Raw genomic sequence first — 24,514 nt, 5'->3', positions numbered from 1 at the left:
TTTTTTTTTAACTTTAAGCTTTGCATTATGTTTCTTTTTTTTTTTTGCTGTTTTTCTTTTTTTTTTTCCTCTTCAGTTATTTTATTTGTTTAAATTATTTTCACAATTGAAAAAAACCTCCGCTGAATAATTTTTAAATATTAACACTTTTAAACAAAATACAATAAAAGAAGCACATTTCGCTGAGCAATTTGCTATTACTATTTTTAAGAAAACCTTATAATAATCTGCCTCGATATCAAACAGAATATAAAAAGATAACGTTGAATATCAACGTTAGTTTATCAACCATAAATCAACGGGGAATTAACGTTGAAAAGTCTGACGTTAAACTTTTTACATCATTAAGGCGTTGAAACGACGTCATATATTTCAACGTTACTTTATCAACGGTAAATCAACGTGGAAACGACGTTGAACGTTTCGACATTAAAAGTTTCAACCTTGCTTAGACGTTGATACGACGTCGTTTGCTTGCCTGAACACAATTTTAATGCAGTATGAAAAAGAAGATCTTGACCTGAATGTTTTCAGGGTAGCATTTATTTTTAGCCTCTTTTACTATATGATATGATGGGTTTAGAGAGGTAACTAGAAGAGCATAATTTCTTTAATGCTTATAAGTTTCTATGTATATCATCATTTTGCAACAAATTATTTTCCATTATAAAATTCATTAAACATCTTCTATCCATTTTCAATTGACCGTCTATCACTTTTATTAACTCTTAGTTTTTTTTTTATAAAGTAAATTAAAGTATTTTGTAATAAGCTAGTTAAAGCTTTTTATGGTTTTTTTATGAGTCGTAACTAAGTAACTAAGTAATTCACTGCTTTCCCATTATTTTTTGTTGGTTGCTGTTGCGCATTTTATCAAATATAACTTTTAACGTATAACTTTTTTCGGAAATTTTAAAATAGTTAATAAATAAATAATATTGGTAATGTCTTGTACAAGTTACCCGGTAGGAAATGAGCTAGCGAATACCTAGTTAGTTGCTACTTATGGGCAAAAGACATCTTTAAGATGTATAAAATACGTATTAATACAGATTAGTATTAATACGGTTGATACAGATGTTTTTAAATGTTGGTTTTAAATGATACACTTGAAAACTTTTATATTTTTTTACTCAAAATGAACGATGTTTTCTTTGTTAAAAATATTTTTTAAAGTGCAAATAAAATAACTTTTTTATTTTATTTAAATAATAACATAATAATATTTTAGTTACTTAAATAGTAAAAAAATAAACTTTAAGTTCTTTAAAATAAGAAATCAAAGTTTTAAAAAAATGTAAAAAAAGAAAATTTTGCACTTTTTGTTTTTTATGATTAAATATTTTTAAGGAGATATTTAAATAACAAATATGATATTTTATCGCAAAAGTATTTTTTAATAAAATATAATTTCTAGCTTAATAAAATGTTGAACGACTCTTGCCATTATTTAAATTTTAAAATTTAAAACTTTTTTTGTATGGTTTTGCTACACTTTGACCCACTGGGAAATAAATTTTTTTATGGCGTAAAATAATTAATTATTTTACTTGTATAGTTACTTAAAACTAACAAATAAAATCGATTTGTTTCTGTATATTTTGCCTAAAAGTAGATAAAAGTGTTTCTATTTTTATAAAAGTATTCAATTTTTTTTATCTGCAAAAAAATAACATTACTTTGCAAAATTCTGTGGCGATGGGAAGCGGGGGAGAAAGAAGGGGGAAGGAATTGGGATTTGGCCTTCTTAGACCCCCAAAGTCGTGGCCTGTGATAAAGTAAATCCTAACAAATCTTTCCTTCTATTAAAGCAACAGAAAGATCTAGGTGATTTAAAATTTATAGCAAAAAGATAGTTTAACAAGTTGTTAACTCTTCGAGTTAACCGTTGTCGAGCTTAGAAAATTCGCTTTAAAAAAAAATACAAAAAATTATCCGAAACTTCAGGTGAAACATTATTTAAAAAACCTGGGCGTCCCAGAAAATACCAGAACTATGCAGATCCAGTTAATATGATTTGGGAACTCGTTTGTTTAAATGAAGCTGGAGCCGATCCTCACGTTGATATGAATTATTGGAATGCCCAAAAACTCAAGTTGACCTGAGAATAATGAAAAAGGTTACACTATTAAAAGAACTTTTATAAACAGACGTTTTGTAAACATACGTCTGACACAACGTTGTTGGAATACAAATAAAGGCAAAAGACATGAACAAACGGTTCCAGTGAAAGTTTTTAAAACTCAATTCAATAATTAGAAGTAAAATGTAGATGCCCAGGATGGTTTGGCTGCTATCAGGATTGTAATGGACCTTTGCCACTTATTGTTAACACAACGCTATTTTTGCCTGACGATAAAGCTAGAATTGCTTTTGGAAGTGCTGCAGCAGCCGACAACACAGAGGGGGCGTGGGAGGGGGTTCAGGGGCACTGATCTCTTCTCCGAAACTTTTTGTTTTAAAGACTTTTTTTTCATTTATTTTTAGAATATCCTAGATTTGCCGGACTTTTTTTATGAAATTGACGATTGTGCCCCTCCACTCTAAAACCCGTGTCGTCGGCCATGTAGATTACCAAGTAATATTGCCAGATCACAATTGGGTTGTAGCCAAGCAACATAAACTGATACTTTCAACTTACGCGTTCATAACTATCATTTATGACGTTGTTGGCGACAAGGCAACGGGATAAAGAACTCTGGGCCTACATATATAGCGGTATACAGTTCTGAAAAATATGATTCATTAAATTCCTACAGTCATGGCACGGACAGCATATTTTGCACCCCGGAACAACTATAAATTACTTCAAAAAGTTTGGATTGAATTAAAAATAACACCAAAATGCTTTAAAATTATGTATTTTAATTTAAAAATTTTAAATTTACCATTATTGGAAAGAAATCATATAGGTTTGTTTTAATTTATACAAAATTTTTATTTGCTTTTCAGAAGGTTACTTAATCAAGAATATATGTCAATCAATAATACTTGCTTTACCTTTTAATTCCCATAACAACAAATTATATGTTAAAAAAAAAATTAATTTTAATAACTTTTTTAATAGTATCTAAAACAAAATTTCAGATGTATTTTAATAACTTTCATTTTAAAAGTTTTGAAGTAAGTGGGGGGGGGGGGGGTATGTATGAAAACCCTGACTGAGGCATTTAAAAAAGAGTTTCCATCGAGTTTTTCTTGGAACAGTTAAGTTCAGCAGGGCATTGTTTGCAGAATGAAAAACTTTTTAATTTTTAACTTTTTGTTTTTAATTTTAGCCGCTTGTGGTAGCCGCATGTAGTAAAGTAAACTTATTTAGTATTACCTTTAGAAAACATAGTTCTTCTAACAATGAATTACAAAAATATGGTGAATGGCGATTTTAACGAATCTGAAATAAATTATGATGAATTTCAAAACAATAAAGTTGTCCAAAGAGTTTACAGCCCCAGTTTAAGACAAAAAAGATGGGAACATACTGAACGCCTGGAAAGCTCAAATCCAACAACAAAGATTTTACAATATTTCAGCAAGGTTTTTTTTATAACATATATTTGGTCGTAATCATAATTACACCAATATATTACCATCATATTTATATGTATAATATTCTTTTTTCGTCTTTAGTTTAGATTAAAGACAATATGTATTATGTAAAGATAGTGTATTTATAATTTTTATAACTTTATAGTTAGTATTTATACTTATATCTATATACTTTTATAACTTAATAGTATTTATACTTATATATATATATACTTTTATAACTTAAAAGATAGTGTATTTATAACATTTATAACTTAATTTGTCTAACTAAGGAACTAAATCTTATATAATAATCTAATATAACTTACATAATCTTATATAAGTCAATCTATTTGCTAAGGAAATCCATATTTTAGTTAAATTTATTTAAGTATCATTTTATATATTTAATAATAGTTTAAATAAAGAGTAAGTAAAAACATTTTTTCATTCAAATTGATATTTAGTTCACTTTCAATAAATTAAATTAATAAGCTAATGATTATATTAGGTCTTTTAACATGCACTTAGAGAATCAAACCTTATACACCAAATTTATGAGATAAAATTATGAAAACACAAAATAACATTATAAAACTTATGTGGTGTAAAGTTTCACATTCAAACGCGTGACATAACATTTTATCATTAAAGTATGACTCTCATTATCGCATATTTCAAAGATTAATTTTTCAATTCTTTTGAGGAATGGTTTAAATTTGTTTAAATTTGTTTAACTTATATAACATATATATATATATATATATATATATATATATATATATATATATATATATATATATATATATATATATATATATATATACATATACACACACATATATTAACTAAAACTAACAAAACTAGATATATATATATATATATATACATAAATATACATATATATACTTAAATATTTGTTGTATAATTATACAAGTAGCACATATATATATATATATGCATATATAAATATATAGATATATAAATATATATATATATATATATATATATACATATATATGTATATATATATATATATATATATTTTTATATAGTTATATATATATATATATATATATATATATATATATATATATATATTTATATATATATATAATAAGGCTGATGATTGCCGAATGGCATGGCATGCGACAATCATCAGCCATATTATAAATATAAATGTATATATATATATATATATATATATATATATATATATATATATATATATATATATATATATATATATATATATATATATATATATATATATATATATATATATATATATATATATATATATATGTATATAAATATATATATATACATATATATATATATATATGCCATATATGATTTCTAAATACAAAAGTTGTTACATTTCAAGGTCATTTATAAATAGTAATAAACTAGGCTGAATTAAACACCCGGTTTTAATGAAAATAATATAACGATATATAAATGAAAGTAATAACAGCAATAATAATGCATATTATATTATACATAACTAAAGACACTCATTTAATAAGAGCAATGCAACACCAAATAATAACAATTTTAATGCATACATATGATAGTAATAAATACAACACCAATCATTTGCTGTGCTACATCGTTTAATGTTAAATTGCGGCAATTTTTAAAATGGCCGATATAATGACAGTTTTTTCTTAGGCCCCTTAGGCCTCTTAGGCCCCATCTTGATTCTGATTAGAACTTGAAATATGACTTTTCTTTGTTTTTCCGGGCCAAGGAACTTGAATTTTAATGTTAAATTGACGTTATAAGAATGGTTTATTTTATTTTCGAATAAAATACTACAAATTACAATTCCAAGACATTCCAAAAGTGAAGAGATTGATCTGTAACTCGGGTAATTCAGAGGCGAAATAAATAAGTCACAGTTTGTTCTTATATATTCAACACGAACTGAATATATTATTGAGTTTTTATTCAGCAGTTAAAACACTTTAAGTAATCAATCAATGTTGTCAACAAGATCATTCAAAGGCTTGGGACCGTTTTTTTAAAAAAATTCTCAATTAAAGAGTAAATTTCTGCATTTTGATTTATCCGTTATCTAATTTTATAAGCCTTCTTTATCTAATAACAGGAGCTACAGCAAGATTCAAATAACATATATTCGCCGAGGATATTTTGTTGACTTTCAGATAATGAGTCTAGTATTTCAATATCAAACTCTATTATAGGTTCTCTGAAACTCTGTAAGCACTTTGAAAGTTTTTTACATTTTTATGCTTTTTCCATTTTTCCATTTCCACAATTGATAGTTTTCGGGCAACGCGAACGATTACTATAAAGTCCCTTTCTAGTTTTCTGGCCTGCTTCACCTCATCAGATGTCCTCGCCCATTTGCATTTCTTTCTCTTGTCCCTGTATCCAAGTTCGGTAAAGGAAGGATCTCTGAATATACCATTTGTCTTCACAAGATATTTTCTAGATAACGTAGTGACGGTTGTGGAGCCATCATATATTTTGACATTTCACAACACTATTGCTTCATATATTTACTGTGCTTGTTAAATCCATTGTAACGTATGTTTTTAATATGATGGTTCCCAGAGTTTGTAATGCCCCCCCCCCCCTGAGGCAAAGTAACTTTCTGCCGAAAGGCCGACTTTTTAGGGAGGCGGAAGCTGTTGGTGGCGGCCTGCCAATCAATTTTTAGAACCAAATTGTTCTTTCTTCCGTCTCCAGTGGCTTTTGTCTTCCTATTGATAGCCGCAGTCAGAGTTCTTTATTGGAGGCAAAATGTTTTGGAGGCCGATACCGATAGAGAGGCAGAAGCTAATGGTGGCCGGCTGAAGAAGAAATTTTGGAGGCAAAGCCTTTTGGAGGCCGCCTCTAATGGCTTCTGCTTCTAAAATAGCTGCGGCCGTCAAATTGGAGGCGGAAATATTTGTCTCCAGCCGGCGGATGTAATTAAAAATAGTTGCTCGTTTGCTTTAAAGCAATTAAATATTAACTAGAAACAAATGTTAAATACTTGACATCAAAGTTTTGTTTTATTTTTAAAATATTTTAAAAAAGAGCGGTTGTTTTTCTAGGACTATCGAATCAATTAGTAATTTTTATTTCAAAACAAATGTTAAAAACTAAAAATTTTGTTTAATTTTAAGCAAAATTGTAAAAAATTGTTTGTTATTTTGTTGCCCTTACGTCACGCTAAAGCTTTAAATTTTGGACCATAACATTAAATTATTATTTTTAGTCAATATATATTGTAAAACTATTTGAAAAACACATATTATTAAAAATTTATAAAAATAACTTATTTCGATGTCGGTTTGAATTAAACTTTTTCCAACAATCCAAACTTTAACAAAAAAAAAATTTTTTTGTTACAGAATTGAAAATGAAAAACGCGCTTTAGAGGCTGGGCATGCGGATAAAAATTATCCCGCCTAACTGGGATAAAAAAACACTGAGATCTAGCCTCTCCTTTAAAACTCGTACAATTTTAATATTGTGTTCGTATGTAAAATTATTATCCTGCGTAGGTGAGGTCTCGCTTATGAATCACCAAGTTCCTGCTAAGGCGGGGTAAAAACTCTTCATATGAACATAAGCTAAAAATTCGGTGCAAAAAAATTGATTTGCAAAAAAAAATTTACATCAAATTTGTTAATAAACTAAATTTGTTAATTTTTTATGAAGGTGGTACTTTTCAATTATTTTTACAATACTAAATGGTTAAAATTAAGAATTTAAGGAGGTTGACCACAAAAATAAAAAAAATTTACATCTGTAATACAAATATAAAAACCACTATTTGATTCAAATTAGTTAGTATATATCTTACAACGTAAATATCGCTAAATATGTAGATCTTTCATAAAATTGTCAGAATCACGATAAAATATAGCTTTAAAACTACACCTGCAACACGATTTTTGAAGTTATAGTAATGCCTAAGCTTTGAAACTTAGCAATTGCTTGTTAAATGTATTTTGAGACTACTTTGTATTTTGTCAATACTACTGACTTAATTTTAAACTCAAAAAACAGCAATCTTTAAAATGTTTAAAAGTATTGAATTAATACTGTTTTTTCGTTACATGCCTCCTAATGAATGTTTGATATACCGTAAATATATTTGGATATACCGTTAATAAACCGTATCATATTCACAACTAAATAGAATTATAAGAGCTTTAGATTTTAAAGTAATTTTAATTAATAAATAAGATTACATGGGATGTATGTTATTATGAAACCTTTATCAATTACACTTATTTGTCTTTAATTATAGATAACGTCATTAATAACAAGTAATAAGGATGACTTTTTCAAAAATGTAACTTTTTTTCTGAGAATTTTTTTCCAACAATTTAGGCTGCATATAGAGTAAGATGCAAAACGAGCAAGTTAAAGAATATTTTGAAGTGACTGAAAATAAGAAATGGAAATGCAAAGTGTGCATAGAGCCAATGGTAATATTTTTGTTCAAAGCACAAAGATTTTGCCAGAGAACTTGGACTTTTTTAAGGAAAAAGAGTTCAAAACAAAAATCATGATAACGTTGAAAAAGTTTCTATTTTTGTTTCACGTAGAACGGTTAAGTATGACTTTGATATTGATACAGTAAGAGATTTTATAAAGTCAATTCTGATAAGAAATTAGCCAATGACGGTTGCTGATGATATGGGTAAGATGAAATAATTAGCAAAGCTTTTCAAACTCTTGGTGTGACATGGAATCGTTAGAGAGCAAAAGAATTTATTTTCGTAGCTGCTAATTAAATTTATGAAATTATTGGAAAAAGACAGAAAAATTGTATCCATCAAAGAAATTCAAAATCAAATGACTATTTGTGAATTTGTCGAGAAAGTACAAAAGTTTGATTTTTAAGATTTTGATTTGCTTGATCGAGTCAATCTTGAAGAAGAAGTCGTTGTTGAAAATTCCGAAAATAAAGATGACGAAAGCGAAAGACAACCGCAAACTCTAGAACATGGGAGAAGGTTAAATGCGTTAGAAAACAATATTGGTACAATCTTCACCAAGATGTTTTGTGGATCGCACGTTTTTCAATTAGCTGCTAAAAATGTAACTGAGCCGTTTGAAGCCACTCTTTCTGAAAAAAGAAAATTCATAAAATATACACGAGCGCCTAAATATGATGCAATTTTTGCTAATATTAAGGGGTTACGTGAAGATTTTGTTTCGAAATCGGGTAGTACGTATATTATGGTATCAGACATGTTTGAAAAACTTGATATATATGAAAAGATTGGGAAAAATTGAAGTACCGGGACATAAGATTAAATGATGAAATTTGGAAATTTATTGAAGAATATACAAAAGTATTTAAACCAATTTTTTTTTTTTTTCGCAATGAAGAATTTTCAAAGATCAGACTATACCATGTCGGACTTCTTTTTACGATGGATGAGAATGGTAATGAACTTGGAAAAAATACCCGTTGTAAAAAACGATTTCAAATCTAAACTTCTCGAAGCTTTAAATATATACTCACAAAAATTTTTGGAGTGCAATGCTTTCATTGCTGCACTCATATTGAATCCTATTTAAGACATTATCACGGCTGGTCATAAAGTCTTCAATGATTTATTGAGAAGTCGCGGAGTAAATCGCCTACTTAAAATTCATTATTTTATAAACTCACAATAGAGTTTGCTGAAAGTGCTCGACAGGATGAAAATATATGAGATAAAGATGAAGAGCTTTTGACTCAACTTTAAGTATTTCAATATAATTTAATAATTGATACGTTATCAAATTTGAAATACAATGTTTAAATGAAATTTTTATTAAATAATTTAAATAAAAGAAAGATTTTTTATTTAGCATTCAAAATTTTTTATTATAAATCAATAAAAATTCAATACTCATTACTACTTTTATATTAATAACTTTCATCATCAATAGAAAATAATGTCAAGGTTTAGGATCATAAATTTATGTACTTTTTCTTTTCAAAAATCAAACTAAAAATTAGTATGACATTTTATTGATTTACAAAAAAGTTTAGTTTTCAAAGCTTTTGTATATCTTATTAATTTGATTAAATTTAATCAGATAAATTAGATAAAATGTGTTGCTTGATAAAAAACTAATAACTAATCTATCTTCTTTAAGGAGGTCAACGTCAAGCCATACATGTTAAACAAAATACAAGTATTTATCAGCACAGAAAAAATATTGTGTATAGTGAGCCACGTATTAGGGTAAATAAAAGTAGTAATATTCTTGAATATTGGCATTTAAAACATGATGATTATATTTGAAAGGAACTCTATAAGATTTTTAAAATTGTTTTTGTGCTGCATTTTCTCAGGTTAATGTTGAACGAGATTTTAGTAGTTTTGCAATGATCCACACTTATTTGAGAACTCGACTTTCGGATAAAACATTAAACGCGATATTAGTCGTTAAACAAAATTTGAATTTGCTTACAAATTTTGTTAACGTTGTTAATTTTTTTAATTTTGGTAATTTTTAAGGTTAACGTTGTTAAAAGAAATTAATAAAGTAAAATTCTTTTAACAACGTTAACCTTATAAAAAAAGGTTAACGTTGTTAACCATATTTTATAAGGTTTCTCGTAACCTTATTTTATCACGTTTCTCGTGAGACATGAGACTTCTCGTGAGAAATAAGAAAAAGAAAATTCTCGCGAGAACTAGAACGAAACTTAAATATTAAATTATTTTCCAAATTAAAAATTATTATAATTTACAAAATGCTTAATAATTTGTTTTTTTAATTAATAATTATTTTGACTCCGTGATTTTAATTAGATTTTTAATTAGATTTTTTAATTAGATTTTAAAAAAAAATCTAAATAAAAAATTTTAATTAGATTTTAAATATTTTTAATTAGATTTTAAATACAAAAACTTTTTGTATAAAATAGTGCACTTTTGACCTAATTACATTAGTTTACCAGTGGAATTCAACTTGACACATATTGTTCATATTGAAAAGAATTATTTTTGCCTCATTTCAACGATCAAAAATGTCACCAAGAAAAAACAAAATCTGGAGATATTTTCAAAAAACAAGTGACGGTGCTGAATATAAGGCGTGCAAAAAGTCTTTGAAAACAAAAGATGGAAACACAAGCGGACTTCATCATCACCTCGAAAAAAAACACAGCCAAGATTACGTTGAGTATTCTGAAAAAACAGACGACTCTCTTCTTCCTCCTCCTTAGATGAAACAATAAATCATGGTCGAAATGCTTGAAACAAAGTCCAAATATGACAAAGATAATTCCATTCAAAAACAGTTTGACTCTGCAATGCTGGATTACTTTTGCACTGATCTGGCATCCTTTTCATCAGTCAAAGGAAGAGGTTTCAAGAAATTGTTTGACATTGCAAACCCTAAACTGAGTCTTCATCAAAGAACAACATACTCAAGTAATAACGGAGATTACGCCAAATCTGAAAAGTGCTGCATTTACTTCTGACCTTTGGACTTCTAGAGCTCAGGACAGCTACATCTCTTGGACTTTTCATGCTATTGACGAAAATTGGAAACTACATCACTGGGCACGCCATGTTCAGCAGTTCCCAGGCAGACACACAGGTATCTTAATTGAAGAAAAGCTGGATTCTTTCTTATAAGAACTAAATTTGCCTGCTGATTTGCAAATGTACTGCGTGAACAACTTGGCAAGAAATATGAAACTTGCAGTTAAATTGTCAAAGCGCCTTGACCAATACTTGTGCAACAGTCATATTTTGCAATGTGCAGTTCGAGACTCATTTGGAATGACTGCTGGAATGAATGATGCGTTGCAAACATGCAAAGATTTGGCTTCTTTAACTCACCAGTCAACGGTTGCAGCTGAGTTGCTCGAATCAGAATCAGACGCTCAAGGAATCAATTTTAGACAGTTAAGCCAATCTGTTGACATAAGATGGAATAGTGAACTGGATTGCATGGCTTCTGTCCTACATCTAAAGAGTGCAATTATCAGCTTATGTGCAAATGAAGATATTTTTTCTTCAAAGACCATCAGTGCATCACAGTGGAAATCAATCGAGAGAGCAGTAGAAATTTTGGCACCACTTAAAGAAGCTACAGAAACGTGGTTGGCTGAGTCTATTCCAACAATTAACACTGTCGCCGATTCTCTTTACTTAATCCATGACAAAAATGATCAATTTATTGAGAGGAATGGAAAAAAATGGCTTCGGTGTCTTGTATGCAAAAAACTTGAAAAGCTGCATTGAGAAAAGATTTCCTCTTTGTCACACTAGAAACTTATTGAGTGCTGCAGCAAACTACTTAAATCCTGCTTTAAAGAACTTTATTTGAAGCTCTTCAAAAAATTTCAAACAACGAAAGAATGGTTAGCCTCACAGGTTAAGTGTAATGTTGAGTGCGAAACCTGTTGCCAGAGTCCTTTTAGCAGATTTGTCCCCTAATTCAAAACTGAAGCGCAAGATAAACGTCAGACTTAAAACACAAGAGCCAACATCTGAGCTGAATCCTTTTTTAAGCGAAATGCGCTAGTATGAATATCTCCCTGATGCCAAAAAAGACCTTCCGATTCTTTATTGGTGGAAATTGCATTCAAATACATTGCCAGAACTCTCTTCATTAGCTAGACAAATTTTAGCTTTTCCAGCAAGTTCAACTAAATCAGAAAGAGTTTTTAGCTCAGGTGGAAATGTCGTCCAATCATCCAGACACAACTTACACCCAGAAAAAGTAGAACAAATCATCTTAATCAGAGAAAACATTGTCTTGTTGGAAAAGTTTGGCAAAAAAATTCTGAATTAATATTTGAAAAGGTTGTTTACATTTGACAAATGTCATTTGTGTCGATTTGTCAAAACCATGTTTACATTTTTTTTTTACTTGGATTTTAATAAATTTGTTTTAAAAAATTGTTAAATTTCTCGTCTCGTCTTGTTCTCGGTCTCACGAGAAGTACTAACTTCTCGTCTCGGTCTCGTCTCGGTTTGAAAAAACCTAGTCTCGCTTATGGTTAATATATATATATATATATATATATATATATATATATATATATATATATATATATATATATATATATATATATATATATATATATATATATATATTATATAAAATTATAAATAATGACTCGCACAAAACTTATATAAATAGAAATTAAGATAAATTAGGAAATTTTTTTCAAAAATATTTTATAGGAGATTTTTTACCTGGAAATTTAATATGACATTCTTATTAGGTAGTATATAAAAAGAAAAAAAACGTTTGAGTAAAAACCATACTAATGTATTAGCTTGCTCATTGGGCACTATATATAACAGTTAGCTTCCCCAACTTACCCCATTTCGAAATAATTTGGTTTTAAAAAGCTCATTTTATAAAAAAACTAGCGACGTAAAAGCTAATACATACAATAATCACATCTGTTTTAGCTTTTGCCATTTTTACAAAAGTCAGACTATATAAACCAAAAAAGCAGTTTCAGTCGATATTTTTTCTTGTGAACAAATCCAGGTTTTGCGTTCTTTGCAATATCAAGACCCGACTTATTTAAATTTATTTAAACTCATTTTCTTATAATAATTTTCCATATATTAGGATTATTACATTAAATAATTCTTTTTAGTATATTACTGCAAAATTTGTCACAACTTATGCACTATTAAAAATGAATTCGATATTTATGCACTTATTACATTCGAGTCAGGTTTTTATAAAAACGCAAAACCTGGATTTGTTCACTGCACAATAAGCCAGAATTCACTTTTACAGGACAAAACTAATAATTCGTCTTAAAAAAAAGATTCAAGAACCATTTTAGTACTGTTTACTAATTTGAGGACTGTGGTTTTATTGGTGGCAATAGTTTTAATTATAGGTTGCTATAGATACCTAAATTGCTTAGCATACATTTTATTAACCTTAACAAATATAAACAGAAAAAATAAAACTGGAAAAAGTAGTTACTGTATTAGTTTAATCCCATAATTACCTCACTGAATATTTTTATACTACAAATGTAGTGGTAATAAAGATTTTTTATTTGGATGATTGTGAAATGCCTGGTAAAGGTTCCTTTTGCATAGTTATTAGCTTAAATAACTTTTTAAAAAAAATCAATGTTTTAAACTAGAGTAGTACTAATGTAGTAATCTGATTAAAAAATATTTTATGCATCCCAGTGGGCACAGTACGTTTTTAAAACGTTCTTTGGACGTTTTTATTAGGTTTAAACCTTATAAAAACGTCCAAAAAACATTTTAAAAACGTACCGTGCCCACTGGGATTTAAAAATATTAACACATTCCGAATTACTAATTTTAATTATTTTTTATGCAGTATAATCCAAATAAAAAGGTACTTAAAGTTTAAACTGTTTTGTGTAGTTTTGATTTAAAGTTATTTTTCGAACCGTATCTCATATATTCTGATAATTTTGTATTTAATGGTTCATTTTGTAGTCACTGTTTGTTATTCTCTTAAAAATGAATTTTAGAGTCTCTGCATATTTAGGGTAGATTAGAAAAATATGAGCACTTTAAACGAAAATTTGAATATTTTTAAAATGAATTATGCTGGATTCAAAATTTTTGCCAATAAACTATTTTTAAGGATCCCTAGTCATGATCCACTTAGATATTTGGACACGTGAATATTTTTATAATGCACAGCGGTTTTAAAAAAGTAGCAAAAGTGCACATATTACCTAGACACCTTAGTAATATGACCACTTTAAATTAACTCAAAAAAATAACATTGAATAAGTAAAAAAATATCAACCTGACAATTAGAACTAATTTTTGAAGTATAATGATTGATTGTTCACAAAACTTATCATTAAAAGATCGAATTTTAAGCCATCTATTGTTTAACAATACTGCTATGTTTTCCGCAAAAAACAAATAGTTCGTTATTTTTTCAATTTTATTAACTCAAACCTTTGAACGATAAAAATTGAAAGTTTTTGAATTTAAATTACAGAAAAATGTTTAGTATTGTTAAAATATCAAATATTTTTACTATGTTTCGTTTTTATTCAAAAAGTAATTAAAACCACTGCTCTTTTAGGACTTTAAGATACGTAATCTCAATGAAAAACACTGGGTAATTTGAGCATGATCATATTACACAAAAATAGTATCTTTAAATAAAGTCAAAGAAAAGTTTCTATATATTGTTTTTGAAGCAAAAATGAATTGGTTTTTAGCAAGCATATTTTTCTTTGTAAAAAAAATAATTTTATTATTTTAGCACCAAAATTTCGCCACAGATTTATTCATTCGTGATGATATTATTTTACAACGCTAAAAATTTAACAGCGTTTTAATTAAATGATAGCCGCTAATTATTGCATACCGGTTTTTACATCCATTTAAAACAAACATGATATCCATTGAAAACAGACATGACATTCATTTAAAACATCGTGCCGATCAATTAAAACAATAGTGATTTTCAATTAAAACATTAAACGCATGCGCAATCTCAACATTCTATATTATTCAAAAAAAATGGTTTTCTTTTAATATATATATTTTTATTTTTTAATTTAAGAAATCTTTTAAATAGTTTTCAATTTTTGAAAACCATTTAAAAGATTTTTTATATTAAAAATAAAATGTTTATTTTCAAATCACTGTCGAGTTATGTCATCTGACCTTAGACACGCTTCAAAAAAGGTTTCGCATTGTGTGTAATAGTTCGATAAGTTAACATTAGGAATAGATAAGCATGCCTCACGCATTCTTGTAATTAGTTCATTTCTTCCAACTGGGGCCGTATTTCTAAGCACGTTATTCTTAAGACAAAAAAAAATCTCTTCACATAGATTCAAGAATGATGAATATGGTGGCAAATATTTTATTTGAATGTTCAGAGCCCTCATCTCAACATTATGATGTTTTCTGACATTATCCATCACCAGGGTGAATTCTTCTTCTGTCCCCAAAACTTGTACAACTTCATCAATATATTCTTGAAACAAAACTGTGTTGACTGACACACCAACAGCTTCGCAGTGAATAATATTTAAACCATTGACGGCTAATATCATCAAAACGTTACGCTGACTAGGTCGAATGATCGGGTTTGGTGTTACTCCTCTTCTTGCCCAAGAATGACTGCAAAACATGTGTAAATTAAATGGACTTTCATCAATAAAAATAATATTTCGATAGCGATGAATAGGCGAGACTGAAGTATACCACCTAACATATTCAATTCGAAGATTTTTTACATCATTGTCGTTTCTCCTTTCATAAATTGGTCGAGTAACTTTATATATGTATCCAAAATTGGTCACCCATCTCCAGACAATTTTAATCGATACATTTACATTTAAAGCATGTTTAAAACATAAAGTATAGTTGTCGTTGTGTTATCGTTTATAAGCTCTTCAATTCTTCTTTTAATCTCTTTATTAACGTGACGAGCGCCACCTCTAGAACCAGAAAGTTTTGAATTCGTTTGATCGTACCTTCTTAAAATTGATTGTATTGTGTTTCGATTAACTCCTGTTAACGATGAAGCTTTAGATTGAGTTTTTCCTTGATTAACGAATAGATTTACAACAAGATTTCGCATGTTTTGGGAAACGGAATTTCGCGGTATGAAGATTCAGATTGAGTTTTTCGCGGCAATGAAGTTTCAGATTGAACTTTTTTTTGATCAACGACAAATCTCAAAATATATTTTCGTGTATTGGCAAACAGAATTTCGCTGCATGTTTTAATGAAAATATAATACCACATGCGCTAAATATTTAATAGGAAATAATGGTTGTTGTAACTATCATCATGCATGCTTTAATTGAACTGATGTTCAATTAATTAATTAAAGTTTCACGGTTGTTTTTCCAAGACAGTATGTGTATAAAAAATATGTAAAAAAATATGGTTTTGCATCCATTTAAAACAAACATGACATCCTTTTAAATTTAAAATAAATTCCATGAAATTAAAATAAATTATTATAACATTAATAAAAAATAAATTTAAATAAAAATAAATATATAAATAAAACCTGTTGAGAATTGCGCATGAGAATGTTGAGATTGTGCATGCGTTAAATATTTTAATAAAAATCACGATTGTTTTAATTAATTGGGACGATGTTTTAAATAAATGTCATGATTGTTTAAGATGGATGTAAAAACCGGTATAAGTTTACGCTAATTATACCGATTCCTGTTATTATCACATATAGTCGATTCGAAAAATACAAAGCAACTTTAACTTCACTGCTTACATCTGAGGAATCTTTAAGTATGCTCATGTTACAAAGGTGTTCATATTACCCTAATCTACCCTATCTTTGTGATAGATGATTTATGAAAATAAACAAGTTATTATTTTTTTAAGTTAAGTTTATTTCATTTACAACTGTTTCCAAAAAAATAGGACTACCTAACTTCAAGTTTTCTTGTATAAAATATCAACAAATATCAATATCTTTCATGTTTTAACTATACAAAAAATTGAATTTCATTTACAAAATCTTTTAAATAGGTATTTTAGGATGTATTTATAATATAACAAGTTTGTAACACTAATCTAGTCTTAATAATAAGACCTAATTATTGCATACCAATTATGAATAAAATATTTATAATGCTTTCACCACATAAAATCGGATACACCATTTAACTTGTAAAAATATTTATTAAAGATTAGGTAGACATCCGCAGATTATAGACCAAATTTATATCGATAAAATACATATTGAACTATATATTTCAAGTCTCAAATCACTGGATAATTTTGGACTGTAAAAGTATTCGGCTTGATAAGTGAAATTTAAACTAAAAAAAGTACTAGAAATACGATGTCATTTGAAATCAATTTATTTGACATAATTAACGTGCTAAATAGTGTTGTAATAGCTCATTTGAAAGATAATACTTGACTTTACTTAATTATGTAATAAAAAGAAAGGTTTTATCATCAACATCTATTCTACGTTTATTAGTAACACTAAAAATATTTCTAATAGCAAAAAAAAATTTGGAAAAATTAAAAAAAAAAACGAAATTTATTCTGCAGCTTAGATGCATAAGCCATGATAATTATATAAAAACATTAACACTTTATAAAAGCTGAATCTTGAAGCTATAATATGGTATATAATAATGTAATTTTTGAAAATGTATTATTTTTCTACTTTTGTCCACTACCTGGCCCACAGGGCACTGAAAAATAGTTTCAACCTTATTTTACTTCCAATAAAATCCTGCAAGTTTGACATCTAGTTTATAAAGTATTTTATATGTTACAAACTGACTAAATGTAGCAACTGATACATGACACAAAAACGGTGTCACAAAAACGATGACACAAAAACGATGATCAAAAATGATGACACAAGAACGATGACACAAAAACGACTATTGTTAAAAAATTGTAAAGACTTAAATATAATTATCATAATTGTTGTATTATATAATAATCACAATTGTTGTACTATAATAACCTAAATACATTGCAAAAGTAATAAACAAGTTAATAAAATATATACTAAAATAAACAAAAAACACACAAAATAAACACTTTACAAAACAAAAGAACTTACAACAAAAACTTACACAAAAAAATAAAGAAAGTAAAACATTTAATGTAATAAAAGTGAACTAATAACGATAACTTTTAAATACTATTCTTTTTGTTTATCCGTTTTACTTTATCTGTCTTTTCATGTATCTTTTTACATTTCTTTTTTCTCACTCTGAAACTTTCGTTAATTTTTGTTTATTTCTTCTTTTGCCGTTTTAAAAAGTATCGTCATCATGAAAGTCACTGCTGCGAACTTTCAACAACTGAGTCATCTCATGGGTGTTACGGAGATAACTGCTGTTGTGTAATAAAAACTGTAACTTTAACTGCTGTTGTGTATTAAAAGGAATATATATTGTTAAAAAGGAATATATATTGTTAAAATATTTTGTTAAAATATATTGTTAAAATACAAAAGGAATATATATTGTTACGGAAATTGCTCTTGCTTTCTTGTTCTTTCTTTTCAATGGCATATAATTATAAATACTTCAAGTAAAAAAAATGTACTTTTTCAAAAAATTTGTTATCAAAATTCGGGAGCCAGAGAATTCGGGGACCAGAGTCACGTGCCTCAATTGTCAGAAACAAAATCCGCCCCTGTACAATAGTCATAAACTAAATCTAGCCAAAATAATGCAAAGCAAATATATATTTAATTTAAAGAAATAATAATGATAATTCCCGAAACGGATTTTTAAGTTTTGAAATGTGCAACGTGCAAGAATAATTGACCAATATCATTTAGAATTATGTAGATTAGAAAACCAATTATTTAATTTAAATATATAACAGATTAAATTTTTTTTAGCAAACTATCTGTGTCGACACGTCATTAATAAACTGCTCACTAATAGGTGTTGTATCAAAAAACTTGAGTGAAATTGTTGCAAACGGATCCATAATAACTAATTATCAAGACGTAAATTTTATAACAGTAATTTTAGAGAATATAGTTAGCGTGTTCCTTAATGCTACAGCAACTGAACAGGTATTTATGTGTATTTTAATTAATTTTCCAATAATTTTTCTAATTCTATTTTTTAGTTTCATATTTATTTATTTGACAAAAGATAAAAAACAGTATTTCCTCAAAACAATCAAACCAATTCCAGAAAACTGCCATGGAATTAAAATACAGAGTGTTCATTAACATTTCGAGAACCTAAGTTATGGAAATCTTTTCAAGTCAGGATAATGCAAACATGTAAATACATTTAAATTATTTAAGTTAAGTTCAAAAAAACGCATTTTGCAAAATAATATTTCCAATGGTTTACTGATTTAGTTAAATAGAGTAAAACCGGGTCAAATCGCACACCATATCATTCCGCACACTGATCAAAATTATCAAATAAAAACTAAACTGATATGACTATGAAAAAAATTTAAAATTGATTCAAACACAAAACTATCTCCTCTAGTCGAATCGATAAAATTATATGCCAATTCAACACCATTTTTTACTTTTTTCTTACAACTTTAACGGGGAGTCAAAATTTTATAAATTTTTTATTGTTGCGAACAATATAGCGCTTGAACCGAAACTGATATAAAAAAAGTTTTAGCTCTACCTTGTTGGAAATTTAATTTTAATTCTGATAGTATAATTTTTATGCAGCTAGAACAAAAAGTTAAATCAAAAATCAAAAAAGTAAAAAAGACTTTTTTTTCTGGTAAAACCACACACTCGACTATCCAGTAAACATTTGGACGTCCACTAGACGTACAATGAACGTCTTTTTGGACGAACGGAGGTCCGCTTTAGATGTCCTTAGACGTCTAAATTAAGTCCAAATGCAACATGTTTCTTCCGTTCATTTTAGACCTTAATAGACGTCTGTTATAGACTGAAGTTGGACGAATATTTTAGGTCTGCGGACGTTAACAAGACGTCCTTGAACGTCTTGTAAACGTCCGTAGAACATTCAATATTAAACCAAAAAAACGATTACGCCCTTACTACGGTCAATGCGATACAAGTGTTTTCGCAAAAAATAAGTAGTTAGGGTTCAAATAAGGAGCGGTTAAAAGAAACGGAAACTTTAAGACAAATAAAAAGATTCAATTAAAACAAACTTCATTTATTGTTAAAGCATCTTTTGCAATAAATAATAAAAAAACTGTTACAATCTTAATGAAGAATCTTGGCAGTTTTCTTCTTTTTGCGACTTCAGCAACGCCTGTTTAAACAAATCACCAAGGAGACTTTCTACATGGCGCCCTTCGAAACCACCTTTGTCAGATATAGGTGCAGCTAAAACGTAAAAAAAAAATATAAAACTTGTAATTATGTATGTATGTTTATATATATATATATATATATATATATATATATATATATATATATATATATATATATATATATATATATATATATATTTATATATATATATATATATATATATATATACATATTTATATATATATATATATATATATATATATATATATATATATATATATATATATATATATATATATATATATATATATATATATATAAATATTATATATAATTTGTAAAATATTTTAATAATAAATGTTTAAAAATTAAGGATGAAATTAATGTGGCAAAAACTTACTCTTTAAACATTTGTAAAGTGCTATACTTAGAAATTTTAGGTTAAATTAAGGTTGAAATTAAAGTTATTTTAAAATAAGAAACAGAGTTTAAAGAATTTATTAAAATATAACTTAAAAATACCTTTTGCAGTCTTGCTACTTTAGTTGAGTTTAACCTATTTTCCTCTTCATCAAACTTCTCCAATGAGTCAATAGCTTCATAATTATGTCTGCTTTAACTGTGTCATTTGATACTTCTGTTAAACTAACAAAATTACTTTCTAGTAAATCCAAGCGGTCAATAATCTTTTTTTGTTTGTCCTTAATCAGCGCAAATTCATTAGCCACATCATTGAATATTGCATACTAAAATTCTAATAATCATTTAATTGTAGCATTTTATTTTTCAAAACTTTACTATTTTTAAAATACTAAATAATACATTTTATAATGGAGTATATTTTAAAATATAACTTTAAATAACGACCAATACCTCATTCGTACTGACAATAAAAAATGCTCTATTTTAAATGTAATAAAACAAGTATACAAAAAATAGAAAGTAAACAGTAGGCCACTGCCTACTAGGTGTTTTTTTTTTAAATCATAGATCATAAACCCTGGCATTTGTTTATTGCAATGTTAATAACACAAAATAATAACATTTAAATTTTTTAAAGTTATTTTCACCTCGGGATATTGGATTTAATAATCACACTTTTTAGCCATTATGATATGCTTTCTGGCCTATTTTTTAGTGGTCTAAAAGCCCGGTTTTCTTCTTCTGGTGCCCGGGTGCAGAAAAACTATCGAAATCTAAGATTAAACTAAATTTTTAATAATTACAATAATTTTATGCGTATTTTTAGTCATTTTGAATAGTTGTTAAATTAATTACAAAAAAAATGTTTTAATAGGAAGTTCATTAGCGTTTGGGGGCCCCTAAATCGTGGAGCGTGTGTCTATTTTACCAACTGCCCCCCTACCAATAAAACCGACCCTGGAAGTCTATGTAAGGAATTTAATATCAATAGAACTATACTTATATTATTGACTACAGTAAATGTTTCATTCAGCAGTTAAAGAAAAAAAATATATACAAAAAGTATAACTAACATACTAGACATTCATTTTATAAAATAGTCACACTTTTTTTACGTTTCTTTTATTCTCTCTTCGACTTTGGGTTTTAGTCAAAATGAGTTTGTATTTATTTTTGTAACTATAAACCTGTTTAGATGCCTCTGAGGTTAATATTTGACTGCTCTCTCCACAGATTGAGAATTGTTAGGCATTATTTTTCTTATCAATTACACAAAATTTTAAGTTTGATTTAATAGCCTCTCTCCGATTTTCTGGCGTTATGCAAAGAGTTGTTGGGAGCTCAATCTGAATATCATCAACAGAAACAAGATAATCCCAAAACTCAGCATCAAAATTTATTTCCATTATAGATTTTGGCTTCAGCTTTGGTTTAAAAGTAATGTCTTCTTTCAATGCTCTTATTTGAAGAATTTGGTTAAGGACTTGATTTTTTATATTCAGATTTTCATCCAGCAGCATTCAGTACAAGGAATTTTCTTGCAAACAACAATATGAAATTCCTTGTAAGTTCTTAAAAACAATGCTCTGAATCCTGCTGTCTTGAAATTTGACTAATTGAATGGTTTTGTATAGAAGTTAACACGCATCTTTGTATTTTCCGGAGCGCTTAATAGCAAACCACATTACTCAATAGGCTTGAACAATATATTTAGATATTACTAATAACTCAGGAGATGTTTTATCAGTCGTAACATAAACCATCATTATTCTTAAGACTAGAGTTAGCCATCTAGCATAAAAAATTGGTCCAGGTTTTTTTTCAATAAATTTTTAAGATATAAAACCTGTTGAGATACCCTAACAGTACTCATAAAGCTTTCGCTGGTCTGAACTAAGATCGCTTATAACCTCACTGCTAACAAACAACTCTATTTCTGAATATATGCGAACAAACTCAACCAATAGATGTTCATGAAGAGTTTGATGAGATGCAGCATCTCGAATAGGCCCCTTATAAGACTTAAGACTATTTGTGTTTCTATCTAATTCACATGTAATGTGTCGCAGTAGAAGTTTCACTTGATGAAGCAAACATCCTAAAAGGTGCAAACTTCTTTTAAGAATTTTTTCGAGTTTTATAACCAAACCGTTATCTGCACCTGTAGTAGAAGATGTGTTATCAACAATAACAGCGACTAAGCTCTGAACACTATTATATTCTGTTAAAACATTTGCAGTAGCGTTTGCCATGGTAGCGCCAGTTCTATTACGTATGACTACATGAGTCAAATAATTTTGTGTTGTTGGCCCATATTCTGTTGTAAATTTAAGATGATGTTCTTCTTTGGTGGGAGCAACAATAATAGGATCTTCATCAGTATTATAAATGACAGAATGTACTAATGTAGACAATTTTTCCATCAATTCTAATAACCTTTAATTCTTTAACATCAGCTAAATGCAAAGAACTTATGATAGTGCTGATTCTTTTTTTTTCTTCAAATATCTTTTTTTCAGTTATTATTTGTAATTTATTATATTTTCTACAATACCATAGTCTATTAATACAGCTGTTGCCAATGCACCTGTTGCAGCATCGCTTATTTCAAACCGTATAGCAGCTTTTGCCAAATTTGTTAAATAAGTATAATTTTTTTTAACTTGCACGGTTATAGAAAAGTCTTGCATGTTTCTAATGTTCCAGATTCTAATATGTACTCAACAAATTCAAATTCCTGGTTCAGGTACAGCCCATTCTGTGAAATACATACCAACTGCCTTGTAACCATTTGGGGAAAATATGCAACAGTACTACCAGAGTCAACCCAGTGAGATGGAACTATTGTTTTGCTTAGTTGGTTTTTTTCATTAATCACAATATTGCTGAATAGTCTAAAGATAAAATATTAAAATTTTTTATTTATTCACATTTTTAAAGAATTTGAATGTTATTTTGCTACCTCAGGTCAAAACACAATTTTAAGTCAAAATAAAAATTTTTTAAGCAACTAATTTTATTACAAAAATGTAGCTCAGAAATATACTGAAATGTCAAAACAGCATCACACTCCAAGCATATGTATTTTTACTTGGGGTTAATGATTAAACACACTTTTAGATCCGGACAAACTGCTCAAAAAATATACATATAAAGAAAATTTATACATATATATATACGTATATATTTAATAATATGTATATATGTTTAAAATATATACATATATATAAATATATGATATACTTATAAAGAAAAATATGTAATCATAAAGAAAAATGCAAGGAAATATAACATATAAAGAAATAACTACAGAAAAAACTAAAAGTTGTATACACATTGTAAAATAGCACGTATAAAAGAGTTTTTCTTAAAAAAAAATATAGTTGTCCTTTTTACAAGGCAAAAAAGCATTGTCCAGAATCTCTCTTAAACAACACAATTCTAAGATATTTATTATCAACCATACATTATTTATTTTATTTACTATTGTTCAAGTGAAATATTTTAAAGTTATTTAAAGCATATTACTAGTTTTTGACATAAAGCTATGACTCAAAGCTTTATATACCTTTATTTATAGATACATACTATGATATTGACTTAATTTCTCATAGTATGCGAAATTAAGGTTAATAACAGGCTACATTAATAAATCTAGCTAGCTTTGACCCTTATAAATAGGTGTTTCCAACCTGTGACATCTTTTCTCAGGTTTTTTTTTAATTTTTTTTTCATAAATTTTTGCTTCCATTGAAACAAAATTTAGATTAAAATCAAATGGATTAAAGCGAGTTGCTAGCACGTCAAAAAAATAGCATCGGGTTGCGCATGCGCATAAAAGTTAAAAGGTAAGTCT

At 27.7% G+C, this 24,514-nt stretch overlaps 1 protein-coding gene across 1 annotated transcript in view; it reads left to right on the top strand.

The window, feature by feature from the left end:
• Positions 1–24,514, top strand: part of LOC124807958 (adhesion G-protein coupled receptor G2) — a 110,430-nt gene that overhangs the window by 40,290 nt on the left and 45,626 nt on the right. The window contains exons 3-4 of the mRNA XM_065812295.1: positions 3,332–3,534; positions 18,862–19,041. Coding sequence (XP_065668367.1) covers positions 3,332–3,534; positions 18,862–19,041 — 383 coding nt within the window. The remainder of the gene's footprint in view (positions 1–3,331; positions 3,535–18,861; positions 19,042–24,514) is intronic.

Source organism: Hydra vulgaris, chromosome 12 (genome assembly GCF_038396675.1).
Source record: "Hydra vulgaris chromosome 12, alternate assembly HydraT2T_AEP".
In the NCBI taxonomy this organism is placed as follows: Eukaryota; Metazoa; Cnidaria; class Hydrozoa; order Anthoathecata; family Hydridae; genus Hydra; species Hydra vulgaris.
Note: the sequence above shows the minus strand (reverse complement) of the source record. Positions and strands in the feature narration are given on the sequence as shown.